The 22,736-nt window shown below is 39.4% G+C and overlaps 1 protein-coding gene across 7 annotated transcripts in view; it reads right to left on the minus strand.

The window, feature by feature from the left end:
* The window catches only part of ACACA (acetyl-CoA carboxylase alpha), a 289,228-nt gene that overhangs the window by 56,333 nt on the left and 210,159 nt on the right, over positions 1 to 22,736 (minus strand). For all 7 annotated transcript variants that reach the window (XM_055322849.1, XM_055322873.1, XM_055322865.1 and 4 more), the window contains 3 exons: positions 21,441 to 21,538; positions 16,916 to 17,036; positions 16,215 to 16,325 (listed from right to left, as the gene is read on the minus strand). In XM_055322849.1, coding sequence (XP_055178824.1) covers positions 16,215 to 16,325; positions 16,916 to 17,036; positions 21,441 to 21,538 — 330 coding nt within the window. The remainder of the gene's footprint in view (positions 1 to 16,214; positions 16,326 to 16,915; positions 17,037 to 21,440; positions 21,539 to 22,736) is intronic.

Consider the following 22,736-nt stretch of genomic DNA (forward strand, 5'->3'; position numbering starts at 1 on the left):
GACACCTGCGCCCCGGGAGAGTGCGCCGAGCTCCCTAAGGGCTGCAGCGCGCACGGCGGGGCCGGAGCAGCTCGGAGGGGCTCGGGCGGCGGCTCCGCGGAGGGGGCTGCGGGGCGGGAGCGCGAATCCAACAGCACAGGCCCCGGAGCACAGGGCGCCGGGACACAGCCCAGGATCCGGCCTCCCCTGGGACAGGCAGAGGCCGGGAGGGCCCGAGACAGCGAGGACGCTCCTGCCTCGAGCTGAGCAGATCAGTGGCCCCGCCCCGGAGCCTCCAGGCCCTGCGGACGGAGAGCCCCATAGTTACTGCGGGGGCTGAATCCAGGGCCCCAGAGCTGCCATAGCCACTGCGGCTGTTCCTCCTGGGGCCCCACGGGGTAAACAACCCCCGCTGAGCCCTGCAGCAGGCAGGGGCAGAGCAGCTCCCCCAAGTGCTAACACCTGAGAATCAGCACAGCAGGCCCCTCCCCCAGAAGACCAGCTGGACGGACCAGTGATACTCCCCCGTGTTCCAATACAACTTGTTTTTGGCCACTCTGCACTGAGCAAAATGACTAGAAGGAAAACCTCACCTCAAAAGAAAGAATCAGAAACAGCCCTCTTTCCCACAGAGTTACAAAATCTGGATTACACTTCAATGTCAGAAAGCCAATTCAGAAGCACCATTATACAGCTACTGGTGGCTCTAGAAAAAAGCATTAAGGCCTCACGAGACTTCATGACTGCAGAATTTAGATCCAATCAGGCAGAAATTAAAAATCAATTGAATGAGATGCAATCCAAACTAGAAGTCCTAACGACGAGGGTTAACGAGGTGGAAGAACGAGTGAGTGACATAGAAGACAAGTTAATGGCAAAGAGGGAAACTGAGGAAAAAAGAGACAGTCAATTAAGGGACCATGAAGACAGATTAAGGGAAATTAATGACAACCTAAGGAAGAAAAACCTACGCTTAATTGGGGTTCCCGAGGGTGCCGAAAGGGACAGAGGGCCAGAATATGTATTTGAACAAATCCTAGCTGAAAACTTTCCCAATCTGGGAAGGGAAACAGGCATTCAGATCCAGGAAATAGAGAGATCCCCCCCTAAAATCAATAAAAACCGTTCAACACCTCGACATCTAATAGTGAAGCTTGCAAATTCCAAAGATAAAGAGAAGATCCTTAAAGCAGCAAGAGACAAGAAGTCCCTGACTTTCATGGGGAGGAATATTAGGGTAACAGCAGACCTCTCCACAGAGACGTGGCAGGCCAGAAAGGGCTGGCAGGATATATTCAGGGTCCTAAATGAGAAGAACATGCAACCAAGAATACTTTATCCAGCAAGGCTCTCATTCAAAATGGAAGGAGAGATAAAGAGCTTCCAAGACAGGCAGGAACTGAAAGAATATGTGACCTCCAAACCAGCTCTGCAAGAAATTTTAAGGGGGACTCTTAAAACTCCCCTTTAAGAAGAAGTTCAGTGGAACAATCCACAAAAACAAGGACTAAATAGATATCATGATGACACTAAACTCATATCTGTCAATAGTAACTCTGAACGTGAATGGGCTTAATGACCCCATCAAAAGGCGCAGGGTTTCAGACTGGATAAAAAAGCAGGACCCATCTATTTGCTGTCTACAAGAGACTCATTTTAGACAGAAGGACACCTACAACCTGAAAATAAAAGGTTGGAGAACCATTTGCCATTCAAATGGGTCTCAAAATATACCCTAAAAACTATAGAACACTTCTGAAAGAAATTGAGAAAGACACAAAGAGATGGAAAAATATTCCATGCTCATGGATTGGCAGAATTAATATTGTGAAAATGTCAATGTTACCCAGGGCAATTTACACGTATAATGCAATCCCTATCAAAATACCATGGACTTTCTTCAGAGACTTAGAACAAATTATTTTAAGATTTGTGTGGAATCAGAAAAGACCCCGAACAGCCAGGGGAATTTTAAAAAAGAAAACCATATCTGGGGGCATCACAATGCCAGATTTCAGGTTGTACTACAAAGCTGTGTTCATCAAGACAGTGTGGTACTGGCGCAAAAACAGACATATAGATCAATGGAACAGAACAGAGAACCCAGAAGTGGACCCTGAACTTTATGGTCAACTAATATACGATAAAGGAGGAAAGACGATCCACTGGAAGAAAGACAGTCTCTTCAATAAATGGTGCTGGGAAAATTGGACATCCCCATGCAGAAGAATGAAACTGGACCACTCTCTTGCACCATACACAAAGAGAAACTCAAAATAGATGAAAGATCTAAATGTGAGACAAGATCCCATCAAAATCCCAGAGGAGAACTCAGGCAACACCCTTTTTGAACTTGGCCATAGTAACCAGAGAAGGACAAACAGTGTATGTTCTCATTCATTTGGGAATATGAATAATAGTGAAAGGGAATATAAGGGAAGGGAGAAGAAATGTGTGAGAAATATCAGAAAGGGAGACAGAACATAAAGACTTCTAACTCTGGGAAATGAACTAGGGGTAGTGGAGGGGGAGGAGGGCGGGGGGTGGGGGTGAATGGGTGACGGGCACTGAGGGGTACACTTGACGGGATGAGCACTGGGTGTTATTCTGTATGTTGGTAAATTGAACACCAATAAAATTAATTAAAAAAAAAATAAAAAATAGTTTTGGAAAAAATGGAAAACTACATGCAAAAAAATAAAGCTAGACTATTTTCTTACACCACATACAAAAGTATACTCAAAGTGGCTTATAGACTTAAATGTAAGACTAGAAAGCATAGAACCCCTAGAAGAAAATACGGGCAGTAAGTTTTTTGACATCAGTCTTAACAATATTTTTTTGAGTTGGTCTTCTCAGGCAAGGGCAATAAAAGCAAAAATAAACCAACTGGACTTCATCAAACTAAAAAGGTTTTGCAAAGTGAAGCAAACCATCAACGTGAAAAGGCAACCCAACGAATGGGAGACATTTGCAAATGATATATCCAATAAGGGGTTAATATCCAAAATATATAAAGAATGCACACAACTCAGTATCAAAGAAAATGAACCAAATTAAAAAAAAGACACAGGACCTGAATAGACAGTTCTCCAAAGATGACATACAGATGGCCAAGAGGCAAATGAAAAGATTCTTAACATTCTTAGCATCACTAATCATCAGGGAAATGTAAACTAAATCCACAATAAGATATAACCTCACATCTGTCAGAATGGTTAGCATAAAAAAAAAAAAACAACGAAAAAACACACCAAGAAATAACAAGTGTTGGACAAGGATGAGGAGAAAAGGGAACCTTCATGCACTGATAATGGGAATGCAAAATGGGAGCAGCCACTGTGGAAAACAGTATGGAAGTTCCTCAAAAAATTAAAAATAGAATTAACATATGACCCAGCAATTCCATTTCTGGGTATTTAACAAACAAAATGAAAATACTAATTCAAAAAGATACATGCACTTTTATGTTCATTGCAGCATTATTTACAATAGCCACAGAATGGAAGCAACCTACGTTTCTACCAATAGATGAATAGATAGGGGCACCTGGTGGCTCAGTCAGTTAAGCATCTGCCTTCAGCTGAGGTCATGATCCGGGGGTCCTGGGATAGAGCCCTGCATTGGGCTCCCCGCTCAGTAGGGAGCCTGCTTCTCCCTCTCCCTTTGTCCCTCTTTGCCGCTCATGCTCACTCTCTGATAAATCAATTAAAAAATCTTAAAAAAAAAAGATGGATAATGAAGATGTGTGAGGGGTGTGTTTGTGTGTATGCATATAATGGAATATTCTTTAGCCATAAAAAAAATCTTGCCATTTGTGATGACAAGGACAGGATGGAAAGACCTAGACGGTATGCTAACTAAAATAAATCAGAGAAAGACAAATACTGTATGGTTTTATTTATATGTAGAATCTAAAAAAACAAATGAACAAACAAAACAGACTCAGAAAACAGAATGATGGCTGCCAGAGGGAGTGTGTGTGGGGAGGGGTTGGACAAAATAGGGGAAGGAGATTAAAAGGTACAAATTTCTAGTTACAAAATAAGTCATGGGAACGGAAGGTACAATAGAGGGAATATAGTTAACAATACCCTAACAACTTTATACTGATGGTAGCTAGTTGTATGGTGATGATCACTTCATAATGTACCCAACTGTTGAAGTACTTACGTTGTATACCTGAAGCCACCATAATATTGTATGCCAACTACACCTGAATTAAAAAAATAACATCCCACATTTCCTTTGTAATCAATTCCCTTCTCCCCTGTGTTCTGCCTCAACAATTTTGCCTTTCTTAGGACATTGTATAAATGGAGTCATATACTACATAGTGCTTGGGAGTCGTTTCTTTGTTAGTGCATCTGAGATTCATTTATGCCAATGTAGGTGTCATATATTCCTTTTCACTGCAGTGTAGTATTCCATTTTATGGAAGTATCACAATTTGTTCTTCTGTTTGCTTCTTGGTAGACTTTTGGGTAATTGGGTAGTTTCCAGTTTGGGGAAATTATGAATAAAACTGATACAGACATTTGTGGACATGTTTTTGTGTGGATGTATATTTCATTTCTCCCAGGAATAGGATTACTAGGTTGTATGGTAAATGTTTAATTTTATTTTTTTTAAAAAGGTTTTTTTTTTTAAATTGAAGTACAATTAACATACAATGTTATACTAGCTTCAAATATACAATATAGGGGCTCAGCAATTTTATATATAACTTAGTGCTCATCTAGATAAGTGTACTTTTAAATCTTTTTCACTTAATTTCACCCAACACCCCCCTCTATCTTCCTCTGGCAAACCACTATTTTCTTCTCGGTATTAAGAGTCTGGTTTTTGTTTTTCCTTTGCTCATTTGCTTTTTTAAAAATTCTACATGAGTGAAATCATGTGATTATTTTTCTTTCTCTGACTGGCTTATTCACTTAGCATTATACCTTCTAGGTCCATCCACATTGTAGCAAATGGCAAGATCTCATTCTTGTTTATGGCTGGAGTAAACTTTTTCAAAATGGCTGTACCATTTCACATTCCCACCAGTATATACAAGAGTTCCAGTTGTTCTGCATTCTCACCAATACTTAGTATTGTCAGATAAAAATTTTCCTTATTAAATTTTTATTTTAGTGGTGCCTAATTGTGGTTTTAAATTTGCATTAAGCACCCTTTCATGTGCTTGATTATCATCCTCATATCTTTTCTGCTGAAATGTCTATTCAAATTTCTTAAGAAAATTAAACCCATTTTTTAATTTTTAAAAAAGATTTATTTGAAAGAGAGAAAGAGTGACTGTAGTGGAGGGAGGGGCAGAGGGAGAGAGAGATTCTCAAGCAGACTCCCCACTGAACGTGGAGCCCAATTGGGGCTCAACCCAGGACCCTGAGATCATGACCTGAGTCCAAATCAAGAATAGGATGCTTGACTGCCTGAGCCACCCAGGTTCCCCAAATTAAACCCATTTTTTTTTAATTTTTTTTTTTTTATTTTTACGATAGTCATACAGAGAGAGAGAGAGGCAGAGACACAGGCAGAGGGAGAAGCAGGCTCCATGCACAGGGAGCCTGACATGGGATTCGATCCCGGGTCTCCAGGATCGCGCCCTGGGCCAAAGGCAGGCGCCAAACCGCTGCGCCACCCAGGGATCCCTAAACCCATTTTTTAAATGACTGTGTTGTTTTCCTATAATTGAGTTGTGAGAATTCTTCAGATGTTTTCAAAAGATGGAAAATTTTTTGGTGGTTTTCTGATGAGGATCTGAGGCATGAGGTTGGTGGAAAGGCAGAGGGTTGTGTGACTGCCTCAGCCCACCAGTGGTTAGGCAAAGAGTTCAGTGCTTGCTGGGGGCCTGGCTTCTTGTGGAGTAGCACCAACTGTTCATCTCGGCAGCCTTTTTGGTTGTGTTTTCTTTCTTTCTTTTTTTTTAAAGATTGATTTATTCATGAGAGAGAGAGAGAGAGAGAGAGAGAGAGAGAGAGAGAGAGAGAGAGAGGCAGAGACACAGGAGGAGGGAGAAGCAGGCTCCATGCTGGGAGCCCGACGTGGGACTGGATCCCGAGACTCCAGGATCGCGCCCTGGGCTAAAGGCAGGAGCTAAACTGCTGAGCCCCCCAGGGATCCCCTTGGTTGTGTTTTCTTATTTACATCTGGTGGGCAGCGAGTTTATTTTTATCTTTAGAACACATGACAAGACTGTTACTGTCTTTCAAGTCTAAATTTGGAGCTCCATGAAAGCAGAAATCAGCCTTGTATACCCACAGCATAAGAATGGAACTTTACACATAACTGGCATGCAACAAATGCATGTGAACTGCCATAATTCTTAGTGCTCTGTAAAAACTCAGCTTTGATTTATATTTTTAGCAAGCTGAAATACTATAAGCAAAATAAATCTTCCATATTAGTGTTATAATGTGTAGCAGCTTTCTCAAACAAAATGAGTGATTCAATTTTCCCATCCTTTTTAGTTTTCCCCAGTGCAGACACTGGGTTTTTCTTTCAAAATTCTTTACCTGAGCCTGAATTAAGCTAGTAACTCTATCTAATATAAAGTCATATTATATTAGGGTTGCTCTACTGAGCTGCATAAACCTGCTTTATCTGTTGAGAAAAGGCATATTTTATCAATGGGTCAGATAGAAAATGAAGATACTCAAAACTTGATTATATGTTCCAATAGTCTTCACTTCTCATATTTGCATCTTATGCTGTTAGTGAAATTTGGGTGGGTTCTTTTCCTTAATTACACTGATGTCTCAATTTCTCTTATGTGCACGTTATTTTGAAAGACTTCACTTCCAGACACTGACACATTATTAAAATTAAGAACCAGAATCAGCCAGAAAAACTTGAAGCTCGGGCATGGTAATCTGTAGTTCAATCTAAACAGCTCTTAAAGCTTCTCCTTTCATAATTCAACACTCCTGACTGTGTATATTAGCTGATTAGATGTGTGAAGATGGCCACTCTAAGAGGGGACATAGCTAGATTTAGATCCAGCATAGGGGACATCCCCTAGAATGATGAACAGCCAAGGAGCCAGTTTCTAAATAGCCTCGTTTCCTGCGTCTTTATCATATTCACCGAGCAGTCTGTGCACAGCCAGAGCCCAGGTCTGTCTTTCTGCTAGGAAAGACTGGAGTCCTTGCATTCCTAATCTACCAACGTGTGCAGTTCTTGCACTTTTAATTTATGAGTGTTTGGGGGGGAACTCTCTGACTTGGGAACATATTGGCTCGGTCTAATGCTTGGAGATTATTAAACTTGGAGCTATGCTCCACTATCAAGTCTACAGATCTTTTATTTAGAAGATATGGTGCTCTAAATGCACAAAGAGCTCCCTGTCACCTTCACATTAAAGCCCCTAGTGCCTGGTAAATGGAATTATATAGCTGTCATCTCCTTTCCCCAAAGTTTTAAGAGTACAATGGGCTCATTTTTTCACACTCCATCCCAGCTTCAGAACTAAGAGACCTACTTTGTATTGATTTAAGGTCTCAGAAATAAATAAACCTGCTTCACCGCTGTGATTCACAACAAATTCATGATACACTATTGCATGATATATTTCAAGCTCTTGCTCTGGCTCTCTTTTTCCTCTGGTGAGTGATGGGGGAGGTGGGAGGTAGTAGGGAGCTGCAAAGCTGACAGCCTGATGGTTATTGGAGATGGCTGCTGACTGCAAATCCAAGAACCGACACTGTTGGAAGAGTATGGCTTTTTTTTTTTTTTAAACTGGGGGGCAGGGGTGAGAAGCTAATTTACTTGGGTTTCAGGCTGGGGCTGGGGAGAAGAAAGGTTAAGGGGAGAAGGGTAAGTGGAATAGCAAAGCTTCCAGTGAACACTAATTTGCAAAGACAGAGCTATGAACATTTAGAGAGATAGAGGAAGGAAGGAAGGAAGGAAGGAAGGAAGGAAGGAAGGAAGGAAGGAAGGATGGATAGGTGGATGAAGAAAATCCAGCATAAGAAGGTGTAACATGTGACTGGAAAATGAAGAAGCTGAACTGTTCTGCCTAAGGGATCATGCTCAGAGCCCTAAGAGGGCACTTAGTTTGAGACCAGGGACAATATTTTGTTACAGGCAAAAGTACAGAGACCCTGCATGCCATGTGAGACAGAGGCATTTCTTCACTCCAGTGCTCAGGAAGCAGCACAATCCTAGAGGCTGAAATGGACATTCCGGAAATAGGACAGAGAGGACAAAGGTACACATATTCCAAGTGAGCCAGAGACTGCTCACTGAGATGAGAGGGAAATAAATTCTAGCACTTTAGATTAGTTGTGTGCCCTTACGAGTTTTAGAGTACCTCAGTCTATATCACCTTTACTGATTCCTGAAGTAAGTACTACCTAACTTTGGCAATGAGTTTTAACTGGTATCTAAATACACAGCACCCAAGGAAACATTCTCCAACCGTGTATAGGGTCAACAAGGTTGGGGTGGGGGAAGCAGGAGATAATCAGGCCGTTAAAGCCTTGCATGATACTATGCAGCAGACCCCCCAACCTTCTACAGAATACTTCCAAGTGGTGTTAAGTTTTAGCTATTTCTCTTGTAATTTCTACTTTTCATAGTTTCGGCTGGCAAGGATGGCATTTAGGAATCCAGTTTCCTTCCTATCGTTGGATAGCATTTTCATCTTTACTACTTTTGTTCTTAAGACAAGGCCAGACTCTGAAAGCAAAGTACATGGGAAAGACTTTGGTTCCATTCAATTCCACATAGGTTACACCATAACACTGGGAGTTGCTTTGTTAATTATGAACACTTTAAAAGAGGAATTGGTCTGTCTGTGCAAAGGAACAGACTGTAGCTAAATGTAAGAAAAAACTTCATGTAAATGAAAGGGATCGGCTCATAAAGTACTGAGTTCCCCGTTAGTTGGATTTTTCAAGCATAATTGAATAAATATTTGGCAGTAGTGTTATAGAGCAAATTCAAACAATAGTTGGGTGGTTGGACTTTTGAGATCTTCTGCTCCCAATAATTATAATTCTATGGCCGCTTGCTGTCATCAATAGTAACACCATTACCACTGCCACTACCACATGGCATTTACTTTTCTGTAATATGGATAAGAAATGTGATGAACAAATTTTTCAATAATTATGCTTTACAACTCCCACTCCTAATCTTGCTGTGTAATAATTTTACATATCACTAATATGTAATTTCTCTAGTAGATAACACCCTAATATGTAGCAACTACTTTGGATCCTACCCACCCTTGTTGCCAATCTATCCTCTCCCTGCTCCAGCCTAACATGGTTCCCTAGCTACAAATTAATATACATCTCTACAGCATAACAGAGTACTAGAAATTAAAGAAAATTTAAGACCAGAAGATCTTCTGGTCTTCACCTTAAGGTGGGAAATGTATTTCATAAAGAGGAAACTGAGGCCCAAATAGATGAAGGCCCAAAGTTACTTATCTAGTAAATGGCAGGGAGGGGAATAATCAAAAGTTTTTGTTTTTTAAATCTCAAGGTTTTGTAACTTCAAGAAGTTTGAATAAATTTTAAGAGGCTGTTGAACATGGTTAATTCCGGAGTCTATATATAATGCCCCAGGCAGGGCCTCAAAGTTTTCATTTCATCTAGAAGTTCAGTATTGATACTTATTTGAAGTTCTCCCAAGTCACTGGTCTCCCAGCCACCATACCCACAACAGGGCTCTCACAGTCAAAGGCAATGTCTCTCATGGAGCTCTGAAGGGAAATTCGACCCTGCAAGATCTCCAAACCAGAGAGCTGGGGATCAGGCTGAGGGCAGATCACAATGACTCAGTAATTGGGAGTCAAACATACCTGGTACAGTTTTCTACCAAACCTAAGAAACATTAAACAAAATTCAAAACCACCACAAAACGGGGTCAGGTTTGCCCACATTTTGTGTGTGTGTGCTGTAGAGGTATGGGGTAATAGGGTTCAAAAACCAAGGAGATGTGCCCATTGCAATCCTTTCTGAGAAAACTCATTCATAATGCTAAAGTGAGGCTTACTCAGAAAGGAAGCTCAAATGCCCTCTTTAAAAGGAGAGTGATCCCATCTGGAGCTTCGGAGTACAGGGACTGTCTATTGTGAAAATAGGTAGTTAGGGACTTTTAAAAATGCAAATTGCTGGTCTGATCCTTAGAGTGATTATGGGCTATTGTATCAACAAGTCCTTGGGGACTCCTGTAGACAGATGACTGACACGTATACTACCCTATCAGGACTGAACATGGCGCCTCTGACGTTAATGGCTTTCCAAAGTGCAGTGATTGTTTTTAGATAACATCTATTGGGAAAGTCAATACATGAATGTACTGCCGTGGCAAGGACTGACATCTAACATTTTCTTAAAGGAATTTTTGCCTTCGAAGGATCAGAAAATATAGAGAATGTTGTATGTGTATTTCCCTTCCAGGGCCTGGATTATGAGTTGCAATGAGAACAGGACCCTATGTTCATCTTGGGGAACACTACAACAATGTCAGTGATTTACCTATATTAACTCATTTAATCCTAACAAGACCTAGGAAATAGGTACTATTATTATCCTCATTTAACAGTTAATACAGCTGTGACCCAGAAAAGTTAAGAAAATTGCCCAAGATCACACAACTAGTAGATGGTAGAGCCAGGAATTAAACCCAGGTAGTTCGGCTCTAGCATCTATGCTTTTCACCATTCCAGCTCTTTAAGTTTTGTGAAAGTTACAATGCTGACTCACAGTGAGAACTAAATAATCCCTCCCTTTTATAAAAAAAATTTCATTTATCATTGTTTTATGTAATCTCTCCACCCAATGTTGGGCTTGAACTCATGACCCCAAGACCAACAGTCAAATGCTCTACTGACTGAGCCAGCCAGGCACCCCTCTCTCCTTCCTTTCTTGAGCCTCCATGACTCTCACGTTGTGTCACAGAGTCATGGGTGAATATAGAGAATGAATAGTAGAGGTCCCTGGTCCTATAAGCTAGTGGGAGGAACTCTGATACTGTATATAACAAAGTGAGCAACAACTTCACATTTCATATTGTACAGATTCAGAAAAAGATGTTTGGAAACGGAGATTCAGGGAAGGAATTGTAAAGGAAATGAGATTATGGGATTTTTTTTTTGCCTTAAAGCAGAAGCTTTATTTTTTTTCTTTTTAAAAATATTTATTTTTTTATTTTTATTTATTTATTTATTTATTTATTTATTTATTTATTTATTTATTTATTTATTTATTTATTTAACACACACACAGAGAGAGAGAGGCAGAAACATGGGCAGAGAAAGAAGCAGACTCCACTCAGGGAGTCAGATGTGGGACTCGATCCTGGGACTCCAGAATCACACCCTGGGCCAAAGGCAGGCACTCTCAACTGCTGAACCACCCAGGCATCCCAAAGCAGAAGCTTTAAAGTGTCACATATCACCAGGTCTAGGGTATAGACTGAGAACTAGCAGCTCTAGTTTACATCAGTGTTCCCTTAGGTCCTTTGAGCCTACCCACCACCGTACATCATGTGAAGGATACTATGTAGAAACAGAGGAATGGTGGTGTAGTGAAAGTAAATCTGAAAATTCCTGGACATATTCAGTGGCACCCTTAGTTGAGATCTGTACAAACTGTCCCAGCCCCCTAAAAGGGCCCATTTTACCAGTTCCCCAAGCACACAGGTTGTTGTCTTTGCCAGGCTAGCATGACACCCATCAGGCAGGGTAGTTTGTCACATCCATCAAGTCTGCCTTACTACTCTACTCAGTGAGGTATTCTGAGCCATCTGCCATCAGGAGCCTATGGTTTGTAGAGCTAAGAACCTATGTTCTTCTACCTTGGATGACATGAAATAGCAGACCCTTGGAAGCTTCTCTTATTTATGTCATCATAGGTGACATTTGCACAAAAAGGAAAATGACCACTTCTCTTCTCGGGCCTTATGGACACTAAGACCATCTTGAAAGAAACTTGGGGACATGGAAATTCACATTCTCACGCTGATTTAATCTGTCAATGGAACCAAGTCACTTTACCTTAGCTTTAATCTTCCCATCTGTAAACTAGCCCTGATGCCACTAGCTCACCCCAGAGGGTAGCAAGGAGCTACACTGATGTCCTTGATTTTAAGTTTCAAATAAAGTCCTCCAGATTGCTTCTAATCACCATCCCACTGCCTTTAGCTCAAATGGCAAACCTGCTTCTGCAGCATTTAGGAAAACCAGATACTGTATTTCTCCTCAACCTGGTAATATTCTGAATGTTTTACAAATAACTACAGGCAACAGAGAGCAAGATAGACAAGAAAAGAAATTATACAAATACTGAGATAACAAGGGCAAAGGGATAAAAATACAAATGTAGGAAGCACTTTCTGATTTTGGAACAAAAGACACAGTAAGCAAAGGACGGTGTCCATGAATAAAATGGTAAAAGTACAGAACCACTGAAAGTAAAAAACAGGAAACCACCAGAATATTTATATTTTATTTGCAGGCTACTACTGTTGGCTACAAAAAGAAATCCTTTAAAAAGTAAAGAATGTTCAGAAGCAAAAGGTAGGAAGGTCTAAACTAATTAAAAACAGGTCAGCTAATGACAGGCAACATCACATGTGCACTGAGACAGAGTAGGGCCATACAAGCCTGACGCATACATGCAATGTATTAAGTTGGGAATGTGTGTCTCTCCAGCTTCATATCTATTAAAGGAACAAACAATTTACATGTTGCTGTATTACAGGAGTGTGATATGTGGTGTGTCAACCCTTTCTCCTCAAATTGAACCATGTTAAGTCAAATCAGTGATGGGGTTTGGGGGGAGGGAGAAGGGAGGGGAGGAGAAAAGCAGGGAGAAAGAAAGTTTCAAAAAAATCTCTGCCTCAGCAAAAGTTTTCATTAAAATTTTAGACAAATGATCCCTGTGTCCTTCTCCCTTGCTGCCTGGGGCTCCATGCTATTTCTATGCAAATAACAACCTCGTGGTTTATATCTTATTATTTCCACCGGAGCTGCAGCGACATGACCTGAGACGTGTAAGAGGTGGGGGGGGGGGGGTGGGGGGAGAGTTGGAGAGGAAAGAGAAAGAGAGAGGGAGAAAGGGAGAGAGAGATGGAGTGGATGTTCACTCAAGTGTGAAAAAATATTGTCAGGAGTGAGCGTCAAGAACAAAAAAAAAATTGCAGGGATAACGTGTTTATTTCAGTACCCCCACCCCCAACCCCCTCCTCTCCACCCTGCAAACCGGCACCTTTTAAAATTCATTGGGCATCAGGCGATCATGCACAATCCATCTGCTTTCACTTTATCATTTGCATTTCATGCCTCCTGGCTTTTGATGTGCTGATACTTTGATGCAGTCAGGAGACGCGCATTATCATTATTTCAATTTTCAAAAGGGTCAACGGGATCGGCACTTGCACACACAGATTTCTTTTTTCCTACAACCTCTGCACATCCCCTCCCTTCCTATTCTTCACCCCAATGTTTAACATAAAGGATGAAGACTCAAAAAGGTGGGGGTCAAATGTTTACAGTCTAAAAGCTTACATATACCACATACATTTCCACTTTGTACAGGTACACGCATACTCGAGCAAAATGGTCAAGGCTTAAGGAGGCTCTACAGTGTTTTCAGACACACAAAGACTTCCTCACACATGGATACTCAGGGAGGCACAGAGAAAGAAAGAGAGGGATCTATCTAGAAGCAAGATACAGACACAAAGAGACAGACCAGGACTCACACAGGAAGACACACACTCAAAGTGACTTGCACACACCCATAAGAGACAGAGATTTCTACAGAAAGGCAAACAGATGTTGAAAGACACCAATATACACAAAGACAGAACATGCAAAAGGAATGAGTCGGAGGAAGTGATATAAACATGCAGCTTCTGTATATACAATGTCTTTTTTCATACTGGATAGGCAAAGGGGCAGACAGGACATTCTGAATGAATTTGCATGAAATCAGGTGTCTTCCAAGAACATGTCTGTATACTTAAGAGGCACTGACATGAAGACAGTGAAGCAGGCTGAGCCAGATTAGGTAACCTCTATCACTTGATCACTCCCTTCAGCTACAAATGATCACGTCCGTCTAGAAATGAGCATTGTTCGGTGAGTTACAGCTGCAGCTTCCCTAGCCTTTTCCGCTCCAACTACACTTTTCCTTCCTGTAGGCTAGGAAGAGGGGGAACATAATAAATCTGATCAGAACAATTCAACCAGATTTTCAGAAAAAAATCCCTAATGCTTTCTTTATGGCACAAATTAAATTCAACTAGCAAGTTTTTAGGCAAATGACAAAAACCAACCAAACAAAACCCCCTAGCAGCAGTAGTAGCATCTCTCCTTTTTATTTTTCTTTGTGTATAACATATTATTAGGGACAAAATAAGAAAATGTGACGAAATACATTTCAGAAATTAGCTCTTTGTCCAGGTATGGGTACATATGGGAATACAGGAGTCTTCTTTAAATTCCACCCTTACAGATCATCGTATCTACAATTCTTTTCAACATTTGTGAATATCTCGTCTTAAGAAGGTATCCAAAAGAGCAACTTAAAAAAAAAAAAAAAAGACTCAGCAGTTTCCCCTACTGCAGTAGTCTCCTGCAATAGTGGCAGTTCACAATGTTGATTTCTAGGTTACTTTCCAAAAGGGGAGTGGGGTACCCAAGTTTGCCATTGTTAACATTGCTCTGCCTTTTCTTGGAGGGAAAAGCAAACCCAGAGAAGGAGACAGACCCCATATGAATGTAGAGAGCAAACTGATCATATCAAAGGATTCTCCTCATTTCCGTTATCTCCAAAAGCTAACTGGACCAATGGATGTATCAACTTTTAAAACATAAGATAATAGGATACTTAATTCCTATCCTTCCACTGGAAAGTCAAGGCTTGTTAAAGCTTGTGCAAGTCTAGCAAACCCAGTATCCAATACAATTCAGCATGCATATAACTCAAATCACCAAGTCATGTACGGGAGAAGAAAAGGAAACTAAAGCTGTAATGAGGACCAACACTTTGTGCCAGATGCTAGGTATTTTCACTTATGTTTTCTCATTTGATCTCCATCATATCATTTAAGCATGTGAATTATTATATTCCCCTTTGACAGACAAAGAAAGTGGAGGAGCTGAGCGGTTACATGAGTTACACAAGGTCTGCCAGCCGGTCCCAAATTATTACATATTCTTGGCTCTGGGGAGAAAATAATTTTCTTATATCTGCAGAGAAGTCAGAACATTGTCTTGTATATCCAGGTATTCTTAGATAGTTTTCATTCTTACAAGCAGTGACCTCAGCAATCATTTTTTTTTCCCCTTTGGAAAAGCCCCTATGAGCTTGGATTGAAAAGGCACAAGAATTTCTTTCTTTTCTTCTTTTTTCTTTTCTTTCTTTTTTTCTTTCACTTGTTCCTTCTTCCTTCCTCTCTCCCTCCCTATTTCTTTCTTTAAAGATTTATTTACTTGAGAGAAAGGGGGGTAAGCATGGCGGGGAGGGGGAGAGGGAGACAGAATCCTCAAGCAGACTCCCCGCTGAGTGCAAAGCTCTATGCAGGGCCTATCCTATGACCCTGAGATCATGACCTGAGCGGAAATCAAGAGTCAAACATCCAATAGACTGAGCCACCCAGATGTCTCACACAAGAATTTCTTTTGAAGGGATGACAAATTTGTCATACTCTTGCCCAGCAATCTATCCATCCACCTCTCTACTCAATATTTACCAATTACTTCCTCTATGTACAAGGGACCACCGTTAAGTGTCCTTTTTAAGGGGTGCATTCACAAATTTCTCAGAACATTAAAGCTTCATTTTGTCAACACGTTCAAGAATATGTTTCAGAGATAGCTCCGCATCTGGGAATAGATCTCTTCACTTACTCATGGATGCAAGAAAGGGAGGGAGGGCAGAAAAAAAGCATTCAATTAATTTTTTTTCTAGCAAGATGCAGAATGTAAACTCTTTGGAGCAAGAGCTCTATATGGTTTGTTTGTGAACTTATCTGCAGGGCCTGGAGTAGTGCCTGGCACATAGTAGATACTCAAAATATTTGTTGACTATGATAAATGAATGAATAGAATAGGTAAGTAAGGCAGTGGGTAGGAAAGATGGAGGGAGAGGGAAATTGACAGACTGAAGGAAGCATGGCCTGAATGGCTTCTTCTCAATTAGGATCTTGAATTGAGAATTCAGTCATCTTCAAACAGCTTCACTCACTTCTCCCAGACCCTAGAAACTTACTTTGTTGAGGGCTCCAGCTCCAGTCAAAATTAAATGAGAATTTTCAACCTGGATGGTTCTCTGTCCCAGCCGGACAAGGTAAGCTCCAATCCCAATGGCCCGGCATGTAACCTTCAAAGACAATGAGAGAGAGAGATAGAGACAGAGAGAAAAGAGTAAGTTCTACATGCCACATAGTTATGTCCCACCCAAGCTGTCAGAACTAAGGCATAGATATACAGAATCCACATTAACAGAAAAAAGTACTACTTTTTATGAAGTTTGCTTGATTAATAACATTAAGCCCCACAATTCCCTGGTCAAAGAAAAGCAGGTACAGAATTCGCTGAATGGTTAAAGTATTAAACACTTAAAGGTTCATAGGGCCTTTACATCTCTTAAACTTTTGCTTGTTTCACAGATGCTCGGCATCTATCTACACTAGAGATAAGAATAAGGAAAGTAGTAAAAAAAAATAAATTTAAGCTGTTACAACTCTGTAAGAATGTTTAGAGAAATAAAGTTAAACTAAAGGCAAAAAGGTGCTAGATGTATCTGGGAAATTGAATTATTTACATTATTATGCACAGTTAAAGTCAAATTGTACATATATAATCTTTAAGTAATGTTCTTATTTGTGACTGAATAGCAGAGATGCGATAGACACAACTCCTAGTCACAAAGTCAGTTCTTCAAAAATGTCATATTCTTTTAATATTTACCAGGCTGATGGTGATGATCTCATCATAGGCCAACGAGGATTCTCCAGCGATCATTCCAGAACCTCGAAGGTTCTCTGCTCCAAGTCCCTCTTCCTTCCCAATAATATCAGTTATCTTGTACCTATTGGATACAGCCATGCCCAATTATAAAGGTTAAACACAAGAATAACAATCCATTAAAATAATAATCACCATTAAAAGGCTGCTAAAAGCCTCCCGAAAGCTTATTTAAAGCCAGGGCTCTATACTATTCTTATACTTTTCATTCATATATCTTTCCTCCTTAGCTTGGTGCCTATATTTTCTGGAAGCAATACAGTATAGCAGAAAGAGCAAACTCTAAAATTAAGTAGACAAGTTTAAATCCCTGCTCTGACACATGCAGCCATGCAACTCTGGAGATAATAATAACTTTTATATAATGGAGATAATGTCTACCTCTAAGGGTTGACATGAGAGTTAAATTAAAGTAACAAAGAGAGGGCTTGACACATAGCTGGTGCTCTGATTTCAGATGCCCTCTCTTACTTTCCAGAGCAAGATTCTTAAAGGCAGGGTCATTGTAGATCTCTCTATAATCAGTAATAGCCATTAAATCAACAATTTTAGATAAATGTTACAAAGGAAAAGAAAAATTCAGAGGCAGAGTGAGAATGCTCAGCCCAATTTCTCAAGTCAAAAAATCCTTTCTCAAAAAAAAAAAAAAAATCCTTTCTCTTTCCAAGACAGGGATGAAGGACATAATCAAAACAGTGTACTCCCATTCCTGCTCTTTTGTAAATATCAAGTGCATACATGGAGGGGTCCTGGCTCTAGTCTTCTGGAAAGGTAGGTGGAATGTGTGTGGAAGTGAAATGCTGGCCAAGTTGTCCAGAAAGCATTCTGTGGATCCAGTGGGAGCCACTCATCTGTCTTCTTGGCAAGGGATTAAGAGTGATAGCTGATAATGGGAAGTGGGAGATGGGGAATGCAACTAGTAAAAGAAAGGAAAAATACAAAGTTGGAAGTAGAGATGGGCATATATTATTTACTGTTCTGTGTGTACCCAAAAAGCTTGGCGCTGAGCATAGTTTTATAAATTGAAATAATAAATAAATATCCCATAGTGGCTCTTAAACTACTTTTTTGCCCTCATATTTCTCTGTTCCCTTCTTTCCTTACTTCTAACCTTCCACCAATTCCTTCCTTTTGCCCTTGGCCTTGGTCTCTGGCTTTGCATCTTTACTTCCCAGATTCCATGGCCTTTCTATTTTTAGCGTCTCCCAGGAATTCTCCAATTCTTCCTTTTGCTCTGTATCTAGGCTCTAAATTCTAGAGTTATGTTGCAGGTAAAGCTAACCTCCCTTAAAGGGTTAATGAGCCACAATAGTAGGAGGGGGGGTGTTAATGTATCCCTTCTGGAAGGCTCACAAGTCATATAGTCACAAACACTCATGAGTTCAGTCAGCCCTCCCTGCAAAGCAGATCTTTTCCCTCCTAAGGATTACATATTGCTTCACAGGTATTCATTACTTGGTAAGTGGCATCTTCTCTCTTTGTGTTACATGAAAAAGAATACAAATTTCCCATTTTCCGCTCTATGATCTGAGTCTTCTACCATTAAAACTATCATTCTTTAAAGTAGTACTAAATTTTAATGTTATTTGCAATGAAAATCTTTGTATACTGTAATACAATTAACAAAACACATTCATAAATAAATATAATTTTTGATCCTCACAACAATCCAGTGTGATAGGTAATGTCCTCTCCATTATTACAGATAATAGTGGTCAGGATTTTTGACTGCTTACTATGTACTCAGTGCTATGCTAAGGGCTTTACATATATTAATTTACCTGATCTTCATCTTATAAACAAGCAAACTATAACTGAGAGAAGAAAAATGACTTGCTTTAACAAAAGCAGTATGCAGAATCAATGGCTTAACATTTCAGTAATAAAGAGTTAAAAAACATAATGGGGAAAGGAAATCTCATTCAGAATAGCAAGATAAGGTACAAAATGTTTAGCAAAAAACATTTAAAAAATGGCAAAATCCCATTATACCCGCATTGTGCACCATAGTGTCTTGAGTGTCACAGTGAACTGCCAGGGGCACTGCAGGATATTTTAAATATTTGAGAGAAACCCTATGATATGTAAAATCTGTTGGGAGTCCATATAAACTACTAGGTTTAGGTAGTTCATAATTAAACATTAAATAATGCTACATTCCTTTTGACAATGTCTTATATCTTTGCAAAGCTGGGTTTTCAGTTGCTGTAGAAAAAAACCAAGTTCTGCACAAAAGTCAATGCAAAAAAAAAAAAAGTCAATGCAGAACAAGAAACAAGGGTGGCAATATCCAAGCTGAATCTAAGTCTTGAGATCTTGTATAGATGCAGATGTCTCATTAGTAACTAATTGTAATTATTTAAAAGTGAAAAAAACCTTTCTATTTATATGTATTATACTTCCCAAATAATTATTGCTAGAATATAAATACCTATGAAGCTGTAGAAGTCTGACTATTTAATAAACAGAAATACTGGGTATATCTTTTAGCCCAAAGGTGCTGTGAAAACATTACTGAGACAGCAAGGGTGTTATGAACCACGAAGACTGGGAACTTCTGGCATAAGCTATATGAGGAAAACTACAAAACTTTGAAAGATACTCTTGGATAAATGGAAAAAAATATTACATGTTTTTTGTTGGGAAGAGTTAATATTATGAAGATATGAGCTCTTCCTAAATTAATTTATAAACTTAATGTAATTTGAATCAAAATCATTACGGAAGGTTTTGGCAATTAAAAAAAATGAGTCTAACATAAAAAGACAAAAGTAGCTAATAAAACATGAGGAAAAAAATTAAGAATGTGGGGAAATCTGCCCCATTAGAATAGTTAAAATAATGTGGCATTAGCTCAAGAACAGACAGCACAAAAAAACAATACAAAGCCTAGTAATGGAGTTGAAATTATTATAAAAGTGAGGAAAGTATGTATTATTTAATAAATGGTATTGGAATAGTTGATTAACATTCTAGAAAATACTTGCAGACAGACTGTAAAAATGTTCAACCTTACTAGTACTCAAAAGTACCAGTTAAAATAATTGCTGTTTTTATCTTATTTTATTAATTGACAATCAATATTGGCAAGGGTAGAGAAAAATTAAAGGGGAAGAACATACTATCATATATTGCTGGTGGGAGTACAGATCTTGGGAGGACAATTTGAAACTATCAAAAATATCTTTAAAATAGACATATTTTTGGCTAGTAATTCCACTTTTAGAAATTAGCCCAAAAGGAAGAGAGAGATATTTCTAAAAGTTTTTATAAAAAAACATTTGGGGGGGGGGCAGCCCCGGTGGCACAGTGGTTTAGCGCCGCTTGCAGCCCAGGGCATGATCCTGGAGAGCCCGGATTGAGTCCCACGTCGGGCTTCCTGCATGGAGCCCGCTTCTCCCTCTGCCTGTGTCTCTGCCTGTCTCTCTCTCTCTCTCTGAATGAATAAATAAATAAATCTAAAAAAAAAAAAAAACCATTTAGGGCAGCCCCGGTGGCCCAGCAGTTTAGTACCACCTTTAGCCCAGGGGTATGATCTTGGAGACCAAGGATCCAGTCCCACACATCAGGCTCCCTGCATGGAGCCTGCTTTTCCCTCTGCCTGTGACTCTGCTTCTCTCTCTCTGCGTCTCTCATGAATAAATAAATAAAATCTTTAAAACAAAAAAACCAAAATAAAACAAAACATCTAGACCAGGGATATAGCAGTAAATAGTGGGAATTGTCTAAATGTTCACAAAAGATATATTTATTATGATAAAATACTATGAAGCCATTAAATATCATATTCTCAAATGATATTTTAAGGATATACAAAAATCCCCCCAAAATAGTTTTTAGTGAAAAGAATAAATTACAAAAAAGTTTTCCTGTTATGATTCTGATTATGTAGAAAGAAGGTATACATATACAGAAAAAGCATGAATATAATATACACATCAATAATTGTAATCTCTCGGGGCACTTGGGTGGCTCAGTTGGTTAAGAGTCTGACTCTTAATTTTGGCTCAAGTTATGATCTCAGTGTTGTGAGATCGAGCCCCATTTGGGGCTCTGCACTCAGCAGGGAATCTGCTGGAGATTCTCTCTCTCCCTCTCCTTCTGCCCCTCCCTCTCCTCTTCCTCTTGCACACTCTTTTCCTAAAACAATAAACAAATAAATCTGAAAAAATATTGTTATCTCTTCACAGGATTGTAGCTGATTTTTATTTCTTCTTCATAATCATTTACATATTCCAACTTTTCTAAAGTGAATAAATATTATAAACATAATTTAAAAACCTCAATCAAAAAATAAGGTCTTACGGTTAATTAGTGTAGAGCTATAATACAAAACTTTAGATTTCCAGATTATGTAACAAGCAATCTTCATTGCTCTTCAACGTCATTTCAGCAAGACAGTTGAGGGAGAAATGATCATATTCTCCTTTAATTCATGGCCAAATTATTCTGCTACTCACATACCTACCTGGATTCTCCTTCGTCCTCTACATGTTCACAATGGACAGAGTTGAGAGCACTGACTCTCTTATAATCCTGAGGGGTCAGATATAAATATTTGTATCCCTGTGAAGCACAAATAGTTTTTAACTCATTATTTGCCATCACCACATAGACAGAAGACACAGCAGGACATGCATAACACAGCTTGTTGTACAGCTAGCTTTAAATTGCCACATCACTTCTGAGAGTTACTGTCTCATAGAATACCAGCATAGACAATTCTCCTTTGAAAGATGGAAGCGCTTATTTCTCCAGTCACTGACTGTCCTTGAAACAAGGTATCTTGTAGCTACAACTGCAAGTATATTCCATCTATTTCATTTTCATCGATGTTAACGGGTCATTTTCTGATCTTTTGTGACACCTCTATTAAAGATATCAACACAAAATTTAAGAACTGTAGATTAGTATTCTTTACTTTCTCAAATCCTTAGTACCATCACAATATAAATGGGGAAGAGATAATTGAGAAGATCATGAAAGTGGCAATATTAAAATCAGAAGTCTATGCAGTGATAATCATCAGTGAACATTGAATTTATGCCTTTTGCTGTTTTCAATAAACAACTTGTATTTCCTATTTACATTCTAAAAACTATACTTTTTCGTAATTATTTATTTTTACACATACATACACACACTCACAAAACAGGGTTATAGGTAGTATACATGTGTTTAACTAAAGTGAATTAGTCACACAGCCCAAAAAAAAAAAAAAAAAGAAAAAAAAGTAAGCAGAGGAAGACGTTTTAAGTACTGGGAAAAATTATGCCAGTGCTTAACTCAATCGATTTGGCCCACAGTGAGCACAACATGGAAGAGATATGAATCTGCCACTGAGTTTGTGTGACTTATGACAAGAACCTTGTGGCACTGAGGGTCATTAGTATGTCAGTCACCACCTATCTACTGAGTGCCTCTATGTGCAAGATACTGTTCTAGGCACTGAAAAACCAGGAATGAACAAAATGGACAAAACTTCCTGGCCTTATGGAACTTATGTTCTTGTGAGAGTGACAGAAAAATATACAAATAAGTAAAACATACAATATTAATGAGAATGATGTTTATGGGGGAAAAAAAAGAATTGAGAAAGGAGAGAGAGGATTGCAAAAGCTGAACTTGTAGAAAGAAAAGCCCAGGGAAGGCTCACTGAAAGTGGCATTTGAGTGAGACCTTGAAGAACAGAGGAAACAAAACATGAAGACATTGGGGCAAGGCATTATAGGCAGAAGGAATTGTAGGTGCAGAAGTGTGGAGG

The sequence above is a fragment of the Nyctereutes procyonoides genome, unplaced genomic scaffold (genome assembly GCF_905146905.1).
Source record: "Nyctereutes procyonoides isolate TBG_1078 unplaced genomic scaffold, NYPRO_anot_genome, whole genome shotgun sequence".
NCBI lineage: Eukaryota > Metazoa > Chordata > Mammalia > Carnivora > Canidae > Nyctereutes > Nyctereutes procyonoides.